General features: G+C 41.8%; 3 protein-coding genes and 1 non-coding gene across 4 annotated transcripts; 2 read left to right on the top strand and 2 right to left on the bottom strand.

Annotated features, from left to right (window-relative positions):
- The first annotated feature begins 1,489 nt into the window (after window positions 1–1,489).
- On the top strand, window positions 1,490–2,413 carry LOC131705322 (histone H1-like). The gene has a single exon (XM_059007753.1). It carries the CDS (start codon window positions 1,742–1,744, stop codon window positions 2,357–2,359), a length of 618 nt encoding a protein of 205 aa, XP_058863736.1. The 5' UTR covers window positions 1,490–1,741; the 3' UTR covers window positions 2,360–2,413.
- Window positions 2,414–3,345: 932 nt separating this feature from the next.
- On the bottom strand, window positions 3,346–3,847 carry LOC131705326 (histone H3). Its single transcript, XM_059007757.1, has one exon. The coding sequence runs from the start codon at window positions 3,807–3,809 to the stop codon at window positions 3,399–3,401; it is 411 nt and encodes a 136-aa protein (XP_058863740.1). The 5' UTR covers window positions 3,810–3,847; the 3' UTR covers window positions 3,346–3,398.
- An 11,702-nt stretch (window positions 3,848–15,549) lies between these two features.
- LOC131705552 (small nucleolar RNA U3) lies at window positions 15,550–15,753 on the top strand. Its single transcript, XR_009310505.1, has one exon. It is a non-coding gene; the product is annotated as a small nucleolar RNA U3 (small nucleolar RNA).
- A 1,134-nt stretch (window positions 15,754–16,887) lies between these two features.
- On the bottom strand, window positions 16,888–17,355 carry LOC131705329 (histone H2B 3-like). Its single transcript, XM_059007760.1, has one exon. The coding sequence runs from the start codon at window positions 17,312–17,314 to the stop codon at window positions 16,937–16,939; it is 378 nt and encodes a 125-aa protein (XP_058863743.1). The 5' UTR covers window positions 17,315–17,355; the 3' UTR covers window positions 16,888–16,936.
- Between the last annotated feature and the right edge of the window lie 2,260 nt (window positions 17,356–19,615).

Below are 19,615 nucleotides of genomic sequence, written 5' to 3' on the forward strand. Positions count from 1 at the left end.
AATGTTCACTTTTTAAAATACAATTCCATTCAATTAATTGATTTTATTGATTTATTAACTGAAATGCTTATTTTAATGTTATTTTTTTCTGGATTTGTGTCAAGAGTTAAAAATCCAACACTTAAGTTTAAGCCTAAAATACTCTCGTTACACAGCGTGAAATAGGTCTATATAGCCATTTTAAAACAACAAAGAAAACACTGGGGAGATAACAGTATAAAACATTTTGAAAAATGTGATTTTATTCTTTTGAAGATTTTAGTGGTGTACTAAAATTTAGCTTGTTTCAGAATTGAAAACTCTTTAAATGAAAAGGTGGGCGGCTCTTAAAAGAGCCTTTGTGTTCGTGTCCTTGTGTCCAAATCTTTAACCCCCGAATCCGTACAGAGTGCGACCCTGGCGCTTCAGAGCGTACACCACATCCATAGCGGTGACGGTCTTTCTCTTGGCGTGCTCAGTGTAGGTGACGGCATCCCGGATCACATTCTCCAGGAAAACCTTCAGCACCCCGCGGGTCTCTTCATAGATCAACCCGGAGATTCGCTTCACTCCTCCGCGGCGAGCCAGGCGGCGGATAGCGGGCTTGGTGATGCCCTGGATGTTATCACGGAGCACTTTGCGATGCCGCTTGGCGCCTCCTTTCCCGAGTCCTTTACCACCTTTGCCTCTTCCAGACATGCTGTAGATCCGTATTATGAAAATAATACAATACTTGAAACAAGGGCTGAGATTGTATTACATACACGCAGACCGGACCTGATTGAAAAAGAAGCCAGCAAAGAAGAGCGCGGAAACATTAGACCCGCCCACCACTGAGCCGTGTCTGTGAGCGCGTGTTAACCACCAAACTGCTGACTCGCATTCCCTGCATAGTGTTGCTGATTAACAACGCGAATGTGAATGAATTTATGGAAATGTCCTTTAACCTGATTCCAAATAAGTTTTTACACATTGTTTTCCAACATAATGGTTATGTATTTCTGCAGGCAAACACACAGTGGAAAAATAATCTTTTTTCCTCACCAGGAGGCAGAGGTGGCATTGCCTATGAAATACACTACTAATGAAATATTTAATCTACTCAGAGAATGCTGTGCTGATGCCAGGGTAATTACATTGTTGCAACAAGTGTGGGTCAGGGGTGAAGAGAAATACAATTCAACAAAGTAATTCTCCCAATCGATTACAAGGGGATGATCCGGCAGAACGTGATGGAGTGTATTAACCGCACCGCACATAAAGGTGATTAAATGTCCAGTTTTACAAACTTCACGCTTCAAACTTAAGTTGTGTTTGCCTAGCTTTCTCGTTTGTGAAACCAATCATACAGTTACTTTAAATAATACAATTGTCATCTTATATTCAAAAAAATCTAGCGAAGTACAGAGCGAGCAGTTTGGTTTCGCTGGAGGATAGTGCAGTTTTGGTCACCTCAATTAAAAATGCAGTAAAGGTCCTGGTTAAAGAATACGTTATATTGTAAACACAACCCTTCTGTTTTGATACCCCCGGTTGTTTGTGTACATTTGTTCCAATTTCACTGTCAAATTGTATATTTTGTGCAGCGTGAAAACACAAGACAGGACGTTTTCATAATGAATCTGTTGCCTGCGGGTCAGTTGAGTCTACACGGTTCTCATCGTGTGGATAAGTTCCGCTCTCCGCCTTTCTGCTCGCATTCTGTGACTCGCAGAACAGTTCAGCATTACGTGTGAGTTTTCTCCGTGTTGAAATATTAGAAATGGCAGAAACTGCTCCAGCACCAGCCGCTCCTGCTCCGGCTAAAGCTCCCAAGAAGAAAAGCGCAGCAAAGCCCAAGAAATCGGGTCCCAGCGTGTCGGAGCTCATCATCAAGGCTGTGTCTGCCTCCAAGGAGCGCAGCGGGCTGTCTGTGGCGGCGCTCAAGAAGATCCTGCAGGCCGGCGGCTACGATGTGGAGAAGAACAACTCCCTCGTCAATAGAGCCCTCAAGAGCCTGGTGACCAAGGAGACCCTGCTACAGACCAAGGGCACCGGCGCCTCGGGCTCCTTCAAGCTCAACAAAAAAGCAGCTGAAGCCAAGGAGAAGGCGGCCAAGAAGAAGGCAGCTCCAAAGAAACCAGCGGCAAAGAAAGCGGTTGTCAAGAAAACAACGAAAAAGGTTTCGGCAAAGAAAGCAGCGACACCCAAGAAGACTCCTACGAAAGCGAAGAAACCGAAAGCTGTAAAGAAGGCGCCCAAGAGCCCGAAGAAAGCGGCTGCCAAGCCTAAAAAGGTCGTGAAGAAGAGCCAGAAGAAAGCGAAGGCAGCGCCCAAACCTAAAAAGGTGACCAAGGCAGCTAAACCCGCAGCGAAGAAGGCGCCTCCTAAAAAGAAGTGATCAGTTAAAGCGACCATGCGACAGTGAACCCAAAGGCTCTTTTCAGAGCCAAAACATCTTTCTAAAAGAGCAGATTGTCCTTGTAAACACAGGGCGATGTGTGGAATGTGCTGCCGTGGAACGTGTTCCGCTTTCTCGGTGGAACAGCCCGGTCTCCTCGGCGAGCAGTCCAAGACGGTGAAACATGGCGCCGCCCCGCAGGTACAGCTGTGGACAAAGGTGTTGCATTATCTCGAATTCTATGATTGAAACACCTTTAAAATAATTAATAACCTCATTTAGATCCTTTATTTGACATGCAATCAAATAAACTACGAAATGATATCGTAAAAGTCTATCAAAAGCCATACAGTATTTCGTGTTAACCAGGGCGACTTACAATTAAAATCTATCACATTGTGCACATTATACATTAGATCAATGACAGCTGTATCTGCAATACTGGGAAACTGCAATAAACAGACTCGGTTTACGATGGTCTGTACTGTACAGCGAGATTGTTTTTATGTATTTGACTCAATTTTATTAATGTTGCTATTTTACATATGATATAAATACTGGTTTGAACTTGTCGACTGAAAAAACATCACCAAGCACAAACCCCATCATCCCCACATCGCTGTCAGCCAAGATGCTAGAACAGAAACAGAACAAACTGATTCTTAGAAAAGACTCGAAGCTGTTCCTGTTACACACCGAACAAGCTGAGCGAGTCCGAGCCGGTTCACCTCCCGAAATTCCGCCGATAATAAATGAGGCATTTTTTTATATCTGATATCAGATTTTTATTTTGGCCTAAAATGTAGCCTCTCTTTCCATCTATAGATTTGATGGTTTAAAAGAAACACAACATTGGGAAGGAAAAGCGAAAAGCGTTCTTAATATACTGTTAACATGTTCCAATTGCGAAACTTACACATATAACACTTACCGTGTAAACTACAGCTGTTTATTTAAAATTGGAATATAACACTTTCAGAGAAGTGGGTGGCTCTTAGAAGAGCCTTTGAGTTTCGCTGTATTTTAAGGGTTTTGCAGTTTAAGCGCGTTCTCCTCGGATTCGGCGGGCCAGCTGGATGTCTTTGGGCATGATGGTGACTCTCTTGGCGTGAATGGCACACAGGTTGGTGTCCTCAAAGAGCCCGACCAGGTAAGCCTCGCTAGCCTCCTGCAGCGCCATCACAGCGGAGCTCTGGAAGCGCAGGTCGGTCTTGAAATCCTGAGCGATTTCACGGACGAGCCGCTGGAAGGGCAGTTTGCGGATCAACAACTCGGTGGATTTCTGATAGCGGCGGATTTCCCTCAGAGCCACAGTGCCAGGTCTGTAACGGTGAGGTTTCTTCACGCCGCCGGTAGCGGGGGCGCTCTTTCGAGCAGCCTTGGTAGCAAGCTGTTTCCTGGGCGCCTTTCCACCGGTGGACTTACGCGCAGTCTGCTTAGTTCTTGCCATTTTCAAACTATACTACACAGTATTAAAAAAAAACTGTAAATGGCACAAGCAGCCGATACCAGAGACTATATAGGAACTGAGCTACTCTGATAGGCTATGAGATCTGAAGGGCGGGTCTCTGTTCCTCATTGGCTATATTCCAGACTCTCAATGATTGATTGGAACATTTGAATTCTGCGCGCGCGCATTCTGTTAAGCAGTTATTGTTTCGGAGCTGTTGGCGCCTTTTTTAAATAAATACAGTATAGTCATTCAGGACAACATTGCTTATCCCCAGTATAAGAAATGCATTCCATTCAGATTAAGCAGTCTGGGTTCAAAATTGTAACGGAGAAACGCTCAACAATAGGCAAGCAATACTTATTTATGGCGAGAGAAAATACATAAACCAAGCATGTATCCTTAACACTAAAGAAAATAGACCAATTCAAAAACTATAATCGGACTGAAAACAAACAAACAAAAAACAAAACACGGAAAATACATATGCCCGCAATAAAACACAAACGCGGGAGGGGGTGGATTTCCAACTGGAAGCATGTATCAAGGTAGCTCGATCGAAAACCAAGTAAAGCAGTCAATTGATATTGTATCAGATTGTCTCTTTGTAAAGAACGTGGCATTAACGTGGGAACGTGAGCTACACGCGCTGAGGGGAGGCGTGTGTTTGATATCGCTCCAAACAGACATGACAGCGCTGCACTGCCACACACAAATACAAACTAACTATTTATTGCTTCAATACTCACCATTCGGTATTTTTCAGACAATAAAAATAAACCGATTCGATGCGCTTTTATAGAAAAGTGGGCGGCTCTTAAAAGAGCCTTTGGGGGTTTAAGATGTAAAAGCGGCGTCCGAGTGATTTATTTCTTGGCTGGCTTCTCGGTTTTCTTGGGCAACAGCACGGCCTGGATGTTGGGCAGCACTCCGCCCTGAGCGATGGTGACGCCTCCCATCAGCTTGTTGAGCTCCTCGTCGTTGCGGACAGCGAGCTGCAGGTGACGCGGGATGATTCTGGTTTTCTTGTTGTCCCGGGCGGCGTTCCCGGCCAGTTCCAGGATTTCAGCAGTCAGGTACTCGAGCACAGCGGCCAGATAGACCGGGGCTCCAGCGCCCACACGCTGGGCATAGTTTCCCTTCCGCAGTAGCCTGTGGACACGACCGACTGGGAACTGCAGTCCTGCCCTGGAGGAGCGAGTCTTTGCTTTAGCACGGGCTTTACCGCCAGTCTTTCCTCTTCCAGACATCTTCACTGTAGTTCAGAATATCACAACAATAAATGCGCGGCCGCTCTCCTGCTATTATACACACCGGCTCATTCGTGATAGGACAGAACGGTGCAATACTAGTTAGAATGTTAAAAGACGTCATATTGGATGAGGGCGTGCATATTGCATGCCTCTGGTTGGTTGTATCATTCCCTGCCCGCTGTTTCTGGTTTGGCGCTGTTCTGCTGCGGTTTGTCTTGTTTCCTCTTGGCGCACATTTTTAAATTGGAAGACAGCTGTAACAAAATGTAACCGTTTAGAAGTGTTTAAAACCACACAGCCCTACAGTCGTGTTCGAGTTGTTATAATTCCTAGGTTTTAGTTTACAGTTTAGAGTTCTGGGCACTTCAGTTAACTAGAAAGTCGATATTGTTGACTGTCCAGTTTGTTTACATTGTGTAAAGGCAGTTATATCTGCAATGATACCAATTTAAATTATATGTTCCAATAATTTATTTACATTATAAAACAGTTTGATTAAAACATCCCCCCCAAAGTACAAATAACCGAAATATCGCTGAAGATTTTTAGATCACCGTGCCTGTTTTAACCCGAGTATCCTCGGGATGAGGTTCAGTAACACAGGCTCAGATGTTGTTGCCATGCACAGAGAACTGGTACACGAGAGAATCTAAGCTGATGTAATAAAGCTGTGATTTCTAAATACCTTGTGCTGTTTGTTTAATAGAGTCCCCCAGAGAGAGAGGGGAGTATTCAACACATCAGGAGCAGAAATCACCTTGTTAAGAAGCAATGGTATGCAGCCCATTAAAGTGCTAAAAGGTCTCTGGCGCACCCTGCTGGAAACAGTATTGATTTTCCACTTCAAGCTGCCTGCATGATAACTGTGGTATACTGTGCTGCGTCTTGAGGTACCGCAGATTCACCATGGTATCAGGGAAGATTCCACACAACACACTGCAAGAAGCTGAGCAATGCAGGAGGAAAAAAAGAGAAACTTGCACTCATAATAACAATCTATTTAATATATTACTAATGTGATGTAACACAATCAGAATGCTCAACAACATGATGAACACAGATTTTGGTGAGTTTTTGATCTGAACAGATTGTGATTAGGGGTGACCCTATTTATCAAGCAAGTTTATTCTTTTGTTTTCAGTTAATATTTCTGTATTTAGTCGAATGCACTCCTGTTGTTTAGGTGTCCCCAAGTGTCTGCATTTCTGAAAATGTTCTCAAGTCCTGTAAGAGCCTGCAACTGACTTAACTTCTTCACACTAAGTGCAGGGATAGGATTACACATATGTGTGAATGTTATGGTGTCTTGTGCGGTTTCCTAACTGACTGAATCTCTTCCCACAAACAGCACAGTGATAACGTTTCTCTCCTGTGTGAATGCGCTGGTGCCTTTTAAGCAGTGATATATGATTGAAACTCTTCCCACAATCAGCCCAGGAACACGTAGTCCCTCCTGTGGGATTTCCCTTGTGAGTTTTAGGAACATCTAATTGACAGGAACTCTTCCCACCTTTAATAGAATGAGGCAAGGTCTTCAAGTTGCCCTGGGTTTCAGAATTGTTAAAACATACAGAATGTGTCGTCTCTGTACTCTCCACAGTAAGTGGGTGTCTGTCTTGTAAAGAAGGAATTGTAACTGAGTGAGTTCTCAATGTCTTCATATTTTCTTCTTGGGGTGTCGTTTCTCTGTGTTTCTTGCACTGTGGTTTGCCTCTAGAAGCGTTTTTGCACTGGGGTGATAGAGTGGAGTCGTGTTCTCCTTCATCTACTTTAGAAGCTAAAGAAAGAAAGAGAAGAGAGACAAAGGTTATTGTACAGCATTCTTCCACATGCACTGTTCTGAACACAAGCGAATGAGCAGTTCAGTGATTGGTTGCTTGAGATGAGGCGGATTCATTCACCAGTTAGTGTCCCGCAAGTTTCAGTCACAGCAAAAATGATGTCAACATGTCAGCCAAGTGGAAAATGAAAAAACATGCTTTTTTTAATGTTTAAAATGGAATATTTTAAATCGAGCCAACAGAGCATCATGAAAAATCCTATTTAGTACCTGCATTTTGATAGTACTGCAATGTATCTAATATTTAATTTGTTTTTTGATAATTAATAATTAATATAGAAATTATCTGTTGAGCTGGTCTGCTGTACAGAACACCTCCACACATACTTACTGTACTGTGACAATAATAACACAGCAATGCTTACTGTGAGACACACAAAAGTGAAATGTGGCGTTGCGAGCAAACATTACAGTCCTCGGGATAGTTGCAGTGAGATGAGCGTTTAAAAATTATATTGTATTTGCATAAAGTGTAAGAAATAAAATAAGACTCATGTTGGTGATCCTGCTGCATACATTCTCCACAGAAATTCTCTACTGAAATGTTTCTTCTGGTGATGCTGAGCAACCCGACTGGATTTGGCATCACCCAGTGATGGGACATGTGATCCCTGCAGCTCTGTAAAGCTGTGGGAGCAGAACTGCAAACAGCCTACCAGGAATGAGGAAAGGCAAAGATCTAACACAGGGGTGTCCATCCAGACACAGGAGTATCACTTTATATAACTGAACCTGTTCAATGTGGAGTGGAATGGCCTCCAGGAGCGTGATTGGACACCGCTGATCTCACAGCATTCTAAAGAGGCGTGGCAGCGGCTGCACATCTAGCAGGTGCCTCAGAAGCAAGCACAGTGATGTCCTTGTTGACATAGTGGTTGGGCAGCTCCCCTTGGTTAAAATATGAATCTCAAGCACACTGCTGGTGTTCAGTACAAGGTTCTGCAGGATGAACAGGCAGCTCAATGCTGCTTGTTTTGTAGAATTACCTCTAAATCCCAGTTCACATTCAGATGGAGAGTCATCACACAGGTTGGATCCCAGCTTGTTGTTCTCCTCAAGTGTACAGACATGATTTTCATGAGGAAGTTCCTCTGCGATGGGGACACATTCCTGCTCTATGAATTCCTCTTTAATAGGAACACATTCCTGTTGAGGGACCTCTTCATCTTTAACACATGCCAGCTCTGTAACCTGCATTAGACTTGCACAGCACTCCTGCTTCTATCTTTGGCCCTTCCTGTGCTTCAGATTCAGGGATAGCGTGGCTCTCTTTGGGATCTGTGGGAAACAAAACTGTATACAATTAGATCTCTTACTTACTAGCTAGGTTTGTTAGTTGCTTTGATCAGGGATTTAAAGTTACTGTTCCTCAGTTATTTCGTATAGGGGTGAGCCGGTATAATAGTGTGGTGGTTTAGGTACATGATGGAATTGATACCATTCCTGATATTCTACATTGCAATTATCGGTTAACGCTGTGTTTGTGTTCCTATGAACAAAGTGAAGGAAAAGGCATTTTCATATGAACATCTTTTTATTCTACGTCCTGTACAAGACTCAGTGCTGCTGGGCTTTCTCACCTCCTGTAGCCTCACACTGGAGCATTGCATCCACTTCTACCTCCCTGTCAATCACCATCATGACCACCGTTCTGCCTTTGCATTGTTCTAATGCAAACATACATTTCTCTACTGCAAACATGCTTAGAAACCAAGCCAGGAGACTTGCAGCAAAGTGTCTGAGGAATGTCTTTTTGTTACCTGATACAGTATTGTGAGAATGGTTTTGAAGGAAACGGTCAACGCAGGATGCAAGATAAGCAGACAAGCGACTGCAGCAGGATAACCTGCTTATTCTCAAAGCAGTTTCATTTAAACACGTGATTTACACAAATCAAACTTTTTCAAGTGCAGCAATATGTTTTTTGTACAAACTCCACCTGTGTAATAATCATTAGCAACAACACTGGAAGCTTACTTGTGCAATGTCAGGTGACCTGTAGATATAAATCCAATAACATCCCTTGTAGTATTAAAATACATTTGTAATGGTGTGGCTCTTCCTATTGTATGTATCCCGTGCAAACTCATCTCTGCTCTTAAATAATAACCTGTATTAGTAAATGTTTATAAGCAATATGAGCGACCGTTTCCGAATTATGCTTACCATCAGCTGAACAAAGTACTTTATTTAGGAGACTCAATCTAGAGACTCAATAAAATGATACAATTCAGTTGACACCTTACTGTGCTGTATTTACTTCCTCCAACTTCAACCCTTAATTGAACTTGTGGAACCACTCGGGTCCAAAATCTTACAGCGGATTGGTGCAGGCAGGGTGCTGCTGCCGCCCCCTTTATTCACACAGTGAGGTCTGGAAAGATCGTGTAAATGTGTGTGTGTGTGGAACAAGAAGGAAACAGGACTAAAGCAAAAGAACGAGCAGCGAATGAGCCGCGACTGTACCAAAGACAAACTCAACAGCACTGGAGCGGAATACAATGAAACCATTTATCTAAAAATAGATTCGCAGTCAAACAGTTCAATCAAACACTGAAACCCGATGTGCTGCTGCCTGTATTTTGATATTAGATCACAAATCATTATTCTAACCCTCTGCAATAATATGGTCTGTGACTGTCTCAGTGGGACTCTATACAAGACATCACTTTACCAGAAGGATGCCATTGAAGCCTCCTAAATTAGACTGGTTAAGATTTACCAATCTAGTACTTTCTAGAATACCTATTTAAATATATAAAATAATACAATGCCTCGATTTGACTCTTTATAACCAATATCAGGACAGAGCTGCGCTTATTATAATCAAACACTTTAAAACGTGTCTTAAGAGAAATTCTAACCAAGATCTTTCCAATAGAAGGTGATTTAAGGTGTTTGATTGACCAAGCAATACCACACAATAAAATCAATCTTACCTTGAAATATTAAAGGTTGTTTAATGTCTGCATGTGTAGCGTTTATACACCCTCGCACTGCCTTCAGCTCGCTCTCTGATATTTCTAATATCAGCTTCAGACTTTCATTCTCTTTCTCCTTTTTGTTCCATTTCACTCTGAATTCAGTGAATTTGTTGCCGACAGCTAATCAATCAGTAATCGCGCACAAGACGGTGTGTAGAGCCGCTTTCACTGCGTGCTCGATGGTAGAGGCGAGCTCGTCTTGAAAGAGCGACACGGACACGCTGACGCGTCCATCTTCACTGGTTTGAGTTTCAGACTGGTCTAGCGGAATCCTCTTTTCAATCAGAAACACCGCCTGCGGTTTTTATTTATTAATATGTATTTTGTACTGTAGCCTTCCCATTCAAATATATTCATCACTTCTTCTGGTGTGATAAAGAAAGAACACAAACAACATGCTTTGCAAGGAGTAACTTTACTTTGGTCTTTCAGAATCGCGCAGAGCTCTGCTGGAGCTTCAACGCGTTTGTTTCTCAGTAAATCATCTCATTGAAAAGCTCGACTTGTCTGTAGCTGCGACTGACGCGCTCCGCTCTGTGTGTGAAATTCAACACAGAAAAGGGATGCTTTCCTTTTCACGGAACTCCGTGCAGGTAATAAACAAACACAAAACTCACAAATTATTAGAAAACATTTCATCCCAGCCTAAATCCTTTAAACAGCAGGAGACAGCGTGTTGTAAAATCATCACTGACTGCAGCCACCTCTCCACACATGAACAAAACAAACCTCTCTATTTCCTGTACTGAAATGAAAGCGTCACTAGCAGAAGGCGGGTCTTGTTGGACCCATCGCGTATTATTGGCTGTAGAAACACTCTATCCCCAGCATGTGAGTCTGATTGGCTGGCCTCCCTGTCGGAGGCGGTTATGAAACTGGATGCCAGAGTTCGCCATGTTGGCTCTTTCTGCGCTGTGTTCAATGCGATGCATTCAGGCGCGTTAAGTAAGTGAGTCGCTCAGAAAGCACACGGAGCTGAATTTAAATGACTTAACGCTCTGCTACAGGAGAGCGCTGAGCGACTTTTAAAAATGGAGAATAATAATGATTTGCTTGTTAGTGTTTGTGAGGTGATGTTTGATGAAATGGCCCCGTGTGAAGTTACTGTCCCCTGCTGGACCTCGCTGAGTTTGGCGCTCTGTTTGGACTGAACCCCATATCTGGCTGTGTTTAATACCGACAATACCGACGTTAATAATGAACATTATGAATAATATTAATACTACATGCCTAATAATAATACATTAATAACTATAAAACAGCTCTACATTTAAAAATAAAAATGAAATTAAATGATACAAATTCGAAAACAACCATTTTTACATTAATGTCTACATGTCACTCAGGATGCCCAAAATATATAGTCGCCGACTACGCCACCTGGTGATAAGCGCCAGGACTAACTAAAAATAAGTTTAAACCTATAATTAACAAAATCAATAACCCACATTAAAAACACAAGTTCGTTAGTGATAGTTGGGATATGGACCAGTAGCAACACCACAGAGAGACAGACAAAGCTTAACTCAGTTAAATATTTAAAAAAAATGTTACAAAAAAAATTCAATTAAACAAAACAAAGCAAACACCCACTGGATGGCTAGGGTGTGAAAGTATCAACACAATAGTAAAGTATCAAAAAAACAAAAAGGTTAAAGAAAAAAAAAGGATTCCCTTGCAATGTTGCCAGCACCAACAACCTCTTCAAGGGGAGGGAAGGAAGGGCGGAGGAGAAGCACACGATGGTCAATAGCAGCACCCCAATCACCAAGCAGGTAGGGCGGGGATTCTAAATAAATATTAAAACAAAAAAGAGAAACAGCAGCAAAACCCCAAAACATAAAAACCTTGCCTTCTTCACGGTAACTAATATACAATAATTAAAACAGTAAAATACTGGGTTATTTGCTCTAATATAACCTATAACACACCTACAGAAACACCAAAGAACTCCAACCACAATCCAGCAGCAATAATAAACAAACAGCTATATTGCTATAGTACAGTACCAAACTAAAACATTTAGTGGTTCACTTTAAAGTAACATATTCCACACACACAGAACGCCAGAGGACTCCAACCACAATCCAGCAGCAATAATAAAATAAAACAAACAGCAGCTATATCACTACAGTACAGTATTTCCTTTTCTCTTTCTTCCCCACCAGTCACTGTTTCACAGGTTTCAGGCAGGCTCCGATAACACCACAATGCGTTTATAGCACAGCCTACTAACAAAACAAGCAAAACTTCTTGCCACTCTACCTGAAACCAATTGCAGAGCAAGAACAATAGCGGCTGAAAGCGAAACCAACCCCAATAAACACCGTCAGCTTCGCAACAAAATATCTCCGAAAAAGGTAAAACGTCCAACTCCGCGTCTACCACACGTCCCTACTTCAGCTATCCCAAGCAAAACTGAGCTGCGCCCCGATCTCCGGACACGCTTGCCTTTTATAGTACGTGGTCCTTAACCCAATAAACCACCACTTAGAGGTTAATGGCCCTACGCTAAACTACAACACATTGAAGTTATTAGTTGCAGGTTGACAACGTCACTGCACCTTCAGCATCACAGCTACAACAGCAATGTGAAAAAATAAACAAACAAATATTACATTCTCAATAACAAAGCAATCCATCGCGAAAATATAAATCAAATAAATCAAATAAATCCTACAATGTGATTGTGTATACTGCAACTCAAATAAAAAAGTGAACAAAAAGGATTCTATAAAAAAAACGTGCACATGTACTTTACGATCCCGTAGCCGACTCAGCTGTTGGCTCGCAACACGTAAAGATGATTAAACACAGGTATGTCTATTTCTTTTATTACCAAATTACGGTATAATAGTGGGGTTAATAGATAAATATAAACTACAAAGACGGTGTTGAAACATTCTTTTTTTTAAAACTAATATATGGCAGCTGACAGGGGTACTTATTCCTTTATGTTCCTACCTCGTACAACATAGGCTACATGCATCATCTCAGATAATTACAATGTCATTTATCAGACCCTTCGGCGTTGTCTTTTGAAGAATTAAACCTGCCAGATCGAACGCAGGATAAGATTCAATCAATCAATCAATCAATCAATCAATCAATCAATCAATTAATCATATATATTTTCTATAGCGCCCGATATGCGCTTCACAAAATCTACTTAAAAACAAGAACATATCTAATTGTAAGCCTGGTCAAACAAAAGAAGTCTTCAGTGTAATTTTAAACAAAGAGCGCTTTCCACGATTTAAGATGCTTTAGAGAGACAGAATATTGGAATTTTCAGCCGAAACTGGGGGATAAAACTGCCTGTGATCAAAGTGGGCAGAAAAGTTGCATACTTTGCATACCGTATTTGGGAGAAAAGAAAACGGATCATCTCTGATTTGCAACGTTTCCATGGTTCTGTTAGCAAAGTAGTTGTTCTAAAATATTGACTGTAGGCAATTAATTAATATTACATTTCGCAATCAAGGATGATATAATGCGCAAGGATACTTGTCTTTCATAAGATCTTACATAAATTATAGCGCTTTGAGATTATAAGTTGTCACCTGTTCCATCAAAACATTACACACAAAAGACAACATTCCTCCGCCCAGGAGAGCAACCACCAAGAAAAGGTGTTAAAACCAATTCTCGCCCAGGACAACTGGAAGCTGCTAGAGACTGGAAAATGCTGGCAGATGTTGGTCAGCGGCTTATTTTTCCACCTGAGATTGCCACCACTAACCTTCGACCAGATATTGTCTTGTGGTCTGGATCAGCACGCCTTGTTCACCTGGTAGAGTTAACAGTGCCATGGGAGGATGCTGTAGATGAGGCGTATGAGAGGAAGAAACTGCGGTATGCTCAACTAGCCACTGAAGCGGAACAGCGAGGATGGAGAGTTCGGGTTTACCCAGTGGAAGTGGGTTGTCGAGGATTTGTGGCACACTCTACAACCCGGTTTCTCAGAGACGTCGGATTCAGTGGCCAAGAGTTGCGTCGCACAGTGAAGAACTTATCTGAAGCAGCAGAAAGGAGCAGCAACTGGCTGTGGTTGAGACGGAAAGATTCTGGCTGGGGACAGGTAAGTAAGCTGGGCTGAGTTGAGTGGGGGACGGAGGGGGGTGATGCTGGGACGCCAGAATCACCGTCGAGCCCTCTTGAGGTGTCGTGGGCTAGTCGACGAAACACTGAGGATGGAAGGTGCCCACTTGAAAACCCCAGAGATGTACCCTACTTAGCTCAATCCAGACGGTTGTCATGCTGATACGCTGGGGAGGCCGCACTTTGGTTGATCCCCGGAGCCAGCATCGCAGCCGTTGTGTGTGCTGATGCGCCAGGGAGGCAAAATAAGCTGATCCCTGGAGCCAGCATTACACTTCAGCCATTAACACCAGACAGAAGGATATCTACATCATCATATGGAAGGAAACGTAAATGGATGGAGACACATATGGATCACATTAGTTTACTGTAAAGCTACGTCTTAGTTGGTGCTTATCTTGGCGAGAGCCGAGTTCAAATCAGCATGAAGTTTTAACATCTACTCTCGTGTAATGGAAATCATTATATGTTACTAGCGGATTGTTTAATCTACTTTATATTACAACTGTTCTAAAAAATAATGTTATCTCGAAAAAGGAGACTTGTCAAGCCGAAATAACTCAGCTGGGAGAGCGTTAGACTGAAGATCTCTGGTTCGATCCCAGGTTTCGGCAAACAGCAAGAATATTTTTGTTTTGTATTATTTTGAAGTAAAAAACAGAACACATTTTTTTCTTCAGTGTAATTGGAGGAAATAATAACGTATCAGAGTGCCATGTTCTAATGGGATTAAGAAAATGAAAAAAAAAAACATCGTCTCTGGGTGTAATCACAATTACATGTATTCAAACCAATGCAAGCAAACTTCAAGCCATTTATATTTATTCCCAAATAACACAAACTCTTCCATTGCTAAAAAAATATATAAAAAAATCTCCCTTTGTGCTTCTCGGAAGGCATACGATGGAGGGCGCACTGCAATTTTCAGTCGGGGGAATATTACAGATTAGGAGACTGCTTTTAAATACACATGTAGGGCGGGCGCACTTTGTATTTATCTCCATAATGCGTTGGGACTAAATACGCAGATACTTTAAAATTATCTGGAGAATGCAGGTATCGATCTCGCTACTTCTCGCCTGCTAAGCGAGCGCTCTACCATTTGAGCTAATTCCCCTCGTATTGTGTCAGCGATTCTCATAGGCTACATCGCAGCTTGATATGAGCAATTCAGATTATAGATTTTTTATTGGCAATGTAGTCTGCCATTTACAAATTCAAAAAATAAATTAATTAACTAAATAGCAAATATTTCAACTAGAGGTATGATTTCAATTTCTTCAAAAAGTAGTCTCAGATCATTGATTCAGTCGCTATAAAATCCACCTCTGTCCCGATGCAGCAGCGCTGTGTGTTGTGGCTCGAGCTTGTTTGGCGAGGCAGACAATGCAAAAATGCCAAAACTTGCTTTTGTATCACATGACAAACTTAAGGTATGCTTTAACGACTTGGCTGTCTCAAGTTAGTTTGTATTTTTAATGGAAAACCTCGTTGTTGCCCAGTCATTGTATCATATGAAGTAGAGCTTGCCAGTTGGGGGCGACGGTCTGCCAATAAAAGTTAAGACTATATTTGCAAGGATCATTTCTAGAGTGAAACATGTTTTGAAGGGATTGGTCTCGGTATCCACCAGGAGGAGTGGGAGTTTTCTTCTCAGCACCGAGGTGACAATGAGTGTTGTTTTTGGGCACCTGCTCGCTGCTAGTGATGACCACTTCAATCTTCAGTCGGGTGTTGTTGAAGGAAGGGGACACATTTTGAGTGCGTATCTCATACTGGTAGAAACGCAGAAAAAAGAAACTATCAAGCCTACAATTGTTAAGTTGGTTAAATCAATAAGCAAATTTCAAATTGATCATTGCTAATGTTAAAACAATTTAAGAACATTTTAAATAGGCCTTGACTGATATAAAAATATAGTAATGTGATTTGCACTACGCAGGACTAGATGAGCTTAAATAAAGACATTACATTTGAAAATAACCTGTGCTTATCCCCACTTACAAGGAAGAGTGGCATCCGTTTCTTTATTAATGAACCAAAGATAAAGACGTTACAAATGAGAGAAGAGTGCCATCTAGTGGAGAAAGAAAAAGCACAATGGCAATAGACACGTTCTGCAGTATAGCCTATGGGAGTTCTGTTACAGGCGAATCTCTCGATCTCCATATTGATCCAGGTCCATTTCGTTGTTCGAGGTGATCTTGGTGCAAACAGAACGAAGATCACGTGTCGTGTCATTGAGATCTCTCTATCTCACTTAAACAGACGGCTGCGTTTCTCAAGATGCTCCAGCAAGCGCTGCTGCTTGCAAATGGAGAGCATGTAAACAAACTGGACAACTAACATTATCAAGCAGTTATTTTTTTTATTTTTTTTTAAATCAAGGTTTATGAATACACTGATAGTTGGGCGGTGTATTTCACTGGGTTAATAAAAAACAAACATGATATATGAATGTAAACACTGAAATTCAAACTGGCCTCGGTTCTACTCTCGATTTAAAACAATGCACAACCAAACCTTTGAATTGCAAAGTACAACAGAATGCATGCCAGTGGAGGCAGCGATATACATGAAATAAATGAGATACCAACAAAAGCAGATTGTTCGATAATTTAGAACGCTTATTATAACTCAAATGTAATGTTTCTTGTAATATTCGCAGTTTTGTCGAAACAATCCATATTTAATTTTTCCCGCCGAAGTTAAACAGATTCGAATCGATTTTTACAAGAAAATCGAAATTCATAAAACCCGATAAACATTTAAGTTTATGAAACTAAAACTAAATGTATTCCCAAATAAATATGCAAGTCTCCTTACCTTAAACATTTCCATTTTAAAATGTGCAGAGAACTGAAATGAGAATTGTACTCTTTTTGCGGTATTTGGGTGGCTCTCAGAAGAGCCTTTGTGTTGTAAAGACGGAGCGGGGGCGGTCTCGGTTTACTTGGAGCTGGTGTACTTGGTGACGGCCTTGGTGCCCTCAGACACGGCGTGCTTGGCCAGCTCTCCGGGCAGCAGGAGGCGCACGGCTGTCTGGATCTCCCGGGAAGTGATGGTGGAGCGCTTGTTGTAGTGAGCCAGGCGGCACGACTCGCCGGCGATGCGCTCGAAAATGTCGTTGACGAACGAGTTCATGATGCCCATCGCCTTGGAAGAGATGCCGGTGTCGGGGTGGACCTGCTTCAGCACTTTGTACACGTAGATCGCGTAGCTCTCCTTCCTGGTCTTTCTGCGCTTCTTCCCTCCCTTAGGCTGGGTCTTGGCAACAGCCTTCTTGGAGCCTTTCTTCGGCGCGGGTGCAGCTTTCGGTTCTGGCATTTTCCTTCTCTGATGCTTTTTGAAAGATGAATGAGTAACCAGCCCCCAGAGCCCCAGTATTTATAGAGTCTGTATGCAAATTATTACTAAACAACCCTTTAGAGTGAGAATGTTGACCTGGTAACCTAGCAACGCTCCCGAGTGACGGAGTACTTCGATGTGATTGGTTGTTCACTGGAAACGCAACAGAGGGGGTGGTAACTTTGCCGCGAGCTGAGATCTTTTTTTTTTTCTCTCTCGAGTTCAGGTTTGAATTCGGCGCCTTTTTTCTTGAGCGGTTAGTTTAGGTCTTTTGTTTTTCATTTATTAAATACATGAAGAACTCGGTATACAGCAATACTGAAATCCACACCCGATGCGTCTTAAATATAGAAATATAAATAATCAAACCCACGTCACCTTTTGTGCTCATTAAACACGTTAAATGTAGAAACACACGATCAATGCTGATGCTCTTTGATTTCTTCCTCATCCCAGAGTACCGATTGTTTCACAGCAGCTTGAATGGCGAAACTTCAACTCAAATTCAGAAAAGACGACATCGTGGAGCTCAAAGCTGAATCAGGATCTGCTGCTTTTAATTTATTATACTGATTACAAAATGTACTGAAAATAAAATTAGATAAGACTTTTTTTTTTTTTTTTTTTTAAGTGTTTTATTTCTTATCTGACTTTAATTCTGCACGGAATCGGATAAAACCGAGCTCGTATTTTCTCATTATTACCGAAAATGTTCACTTTTTAAAATACAATTCCATTCAATTAATTGATTTTATTGATTTATTAACTGAAATGCTTATTTTAATTTTATTTTTTTCTGGATCTGTGTAAAGAGTTAAAAATCCAACACTTAAGTTTAAGCCTAAAATACTCTCGTTACACAGCGTGAAATAGGTCTAAATAGCCATTTTAAAACAACAAAGAAAACACTGGGGAGATAACAGTATAAAACATTTTGAAAAATGTGATTTTATTCTTTTGAAGATTTTAGTGGTGTATTAAATTTAGCTTGTTTCAGAATTGAAAACTCTTTAAATGAAAAGGTGGGCGGCTCTTAAAAGAGCCTTTGTGTTCGTGTCCTTGTGTCCAGCTCTTTAACCCCCGAATCCGTACAGAGTGCGACCCTGGCGCTTCAGAGCGTACACCACATCCATAGCGGTGACGGTCTTTCTCTTGGCGTGCTCAGTGTAGGTGACGGCATCCCGGATCACATTCTCCAGGAAAACCTTCAATACCCCGCGGGTCTCTTCATAGATCAGCCCGGAAATTCGCTTCACTCCTCCGCGGCGAGCCAGGCGGCGGATAGCGGGCTTGGTGATGCCCTGGATGTTATCACGGAGCACTTTGCGATGCCGCTTGGCGCCTCCTTTCCCGAGTCCTTTACCACCTTTGCCTCTTCCAGACATGCTGTAGATCCGTATTATGAAAATAATACAATACTTGAAACAAGGGCTGAGATTGTATTACATACACGCAGACCGGACCTGATTGAAAAAGAAGCCAGCAAAGAAGAGCGCGGAAACATTAGACCCGCCCACCACTGAGCCGTGTCTGTGAGCGCGTGTTAACCACCAAACTGCTGACTCGCATTACATGTATTCAAGTGTTGCTGATTCATTAACAACGCGAATGTGAATGAATTTATGGAAATGTCCTTTAACCTGATTCCAAATAAGTTTTTACACATTGTTTTCCAACATAATGGTTATGTATTTCTGCAGGCAAACACACAGTGGAAAAATAACCTGTTTTCCTCACCAGGAGGCAGAGGTGGCATTGCCTATGAAATACACTACTAATGAAATATTTAATCTACTCAGAGAATGCTGTGCTGATGCCAGGGTAATTACATTGTTGCAACAAGTGTGGGTCAGGGGTGAAGAGAAATACAATTCAACAAAGTAATTCTCCCAATCGATTACAAGGGGATGATCCGGCAGAACGTGATGCAGTGTATTAACCGCACCGCACATAAAGGTGATTAAATGTCCAGTTTTACAAACTTCACGCTTCAAACTTAAGTTGTGTTTGCCTAGCTTTCTCGTTTGTGAAACCAATCATACAGTTACTTTAAATAATACAATTGTCATCTTATATTCAAAAAAATCTAGCGAAGTACAGAGCGAGCAGTTTGGTTTCGCTGGAGGATAGTGCAGTTTTGGTCACCTCAATTAAAAATGCAGTAAAGGTCCTGGTTAAAGAATACGTTATATTGTAAACACAACCCTTCTGTTTTGATACCCCCGGTTGTTTGTGTACATTTGTTCCAATTTCACTGTCAAATTGTATATTTTGTGCAGC

This window comes from Acipenser ruthenus, chromosome 35 (genome assembly GCF_902713425.1).
Source record: "Acipenser ruthenus chromosome 35, fAciRut3.2 maternal haplotype, whole genome shotgun sequence".
Lineage (NCBI taxonomy): Eukaryota > Metazoa > Chordata > Actinopteri > Acipenseriformes > Acipenseridae > Acipenser > Acipenser ruthenus.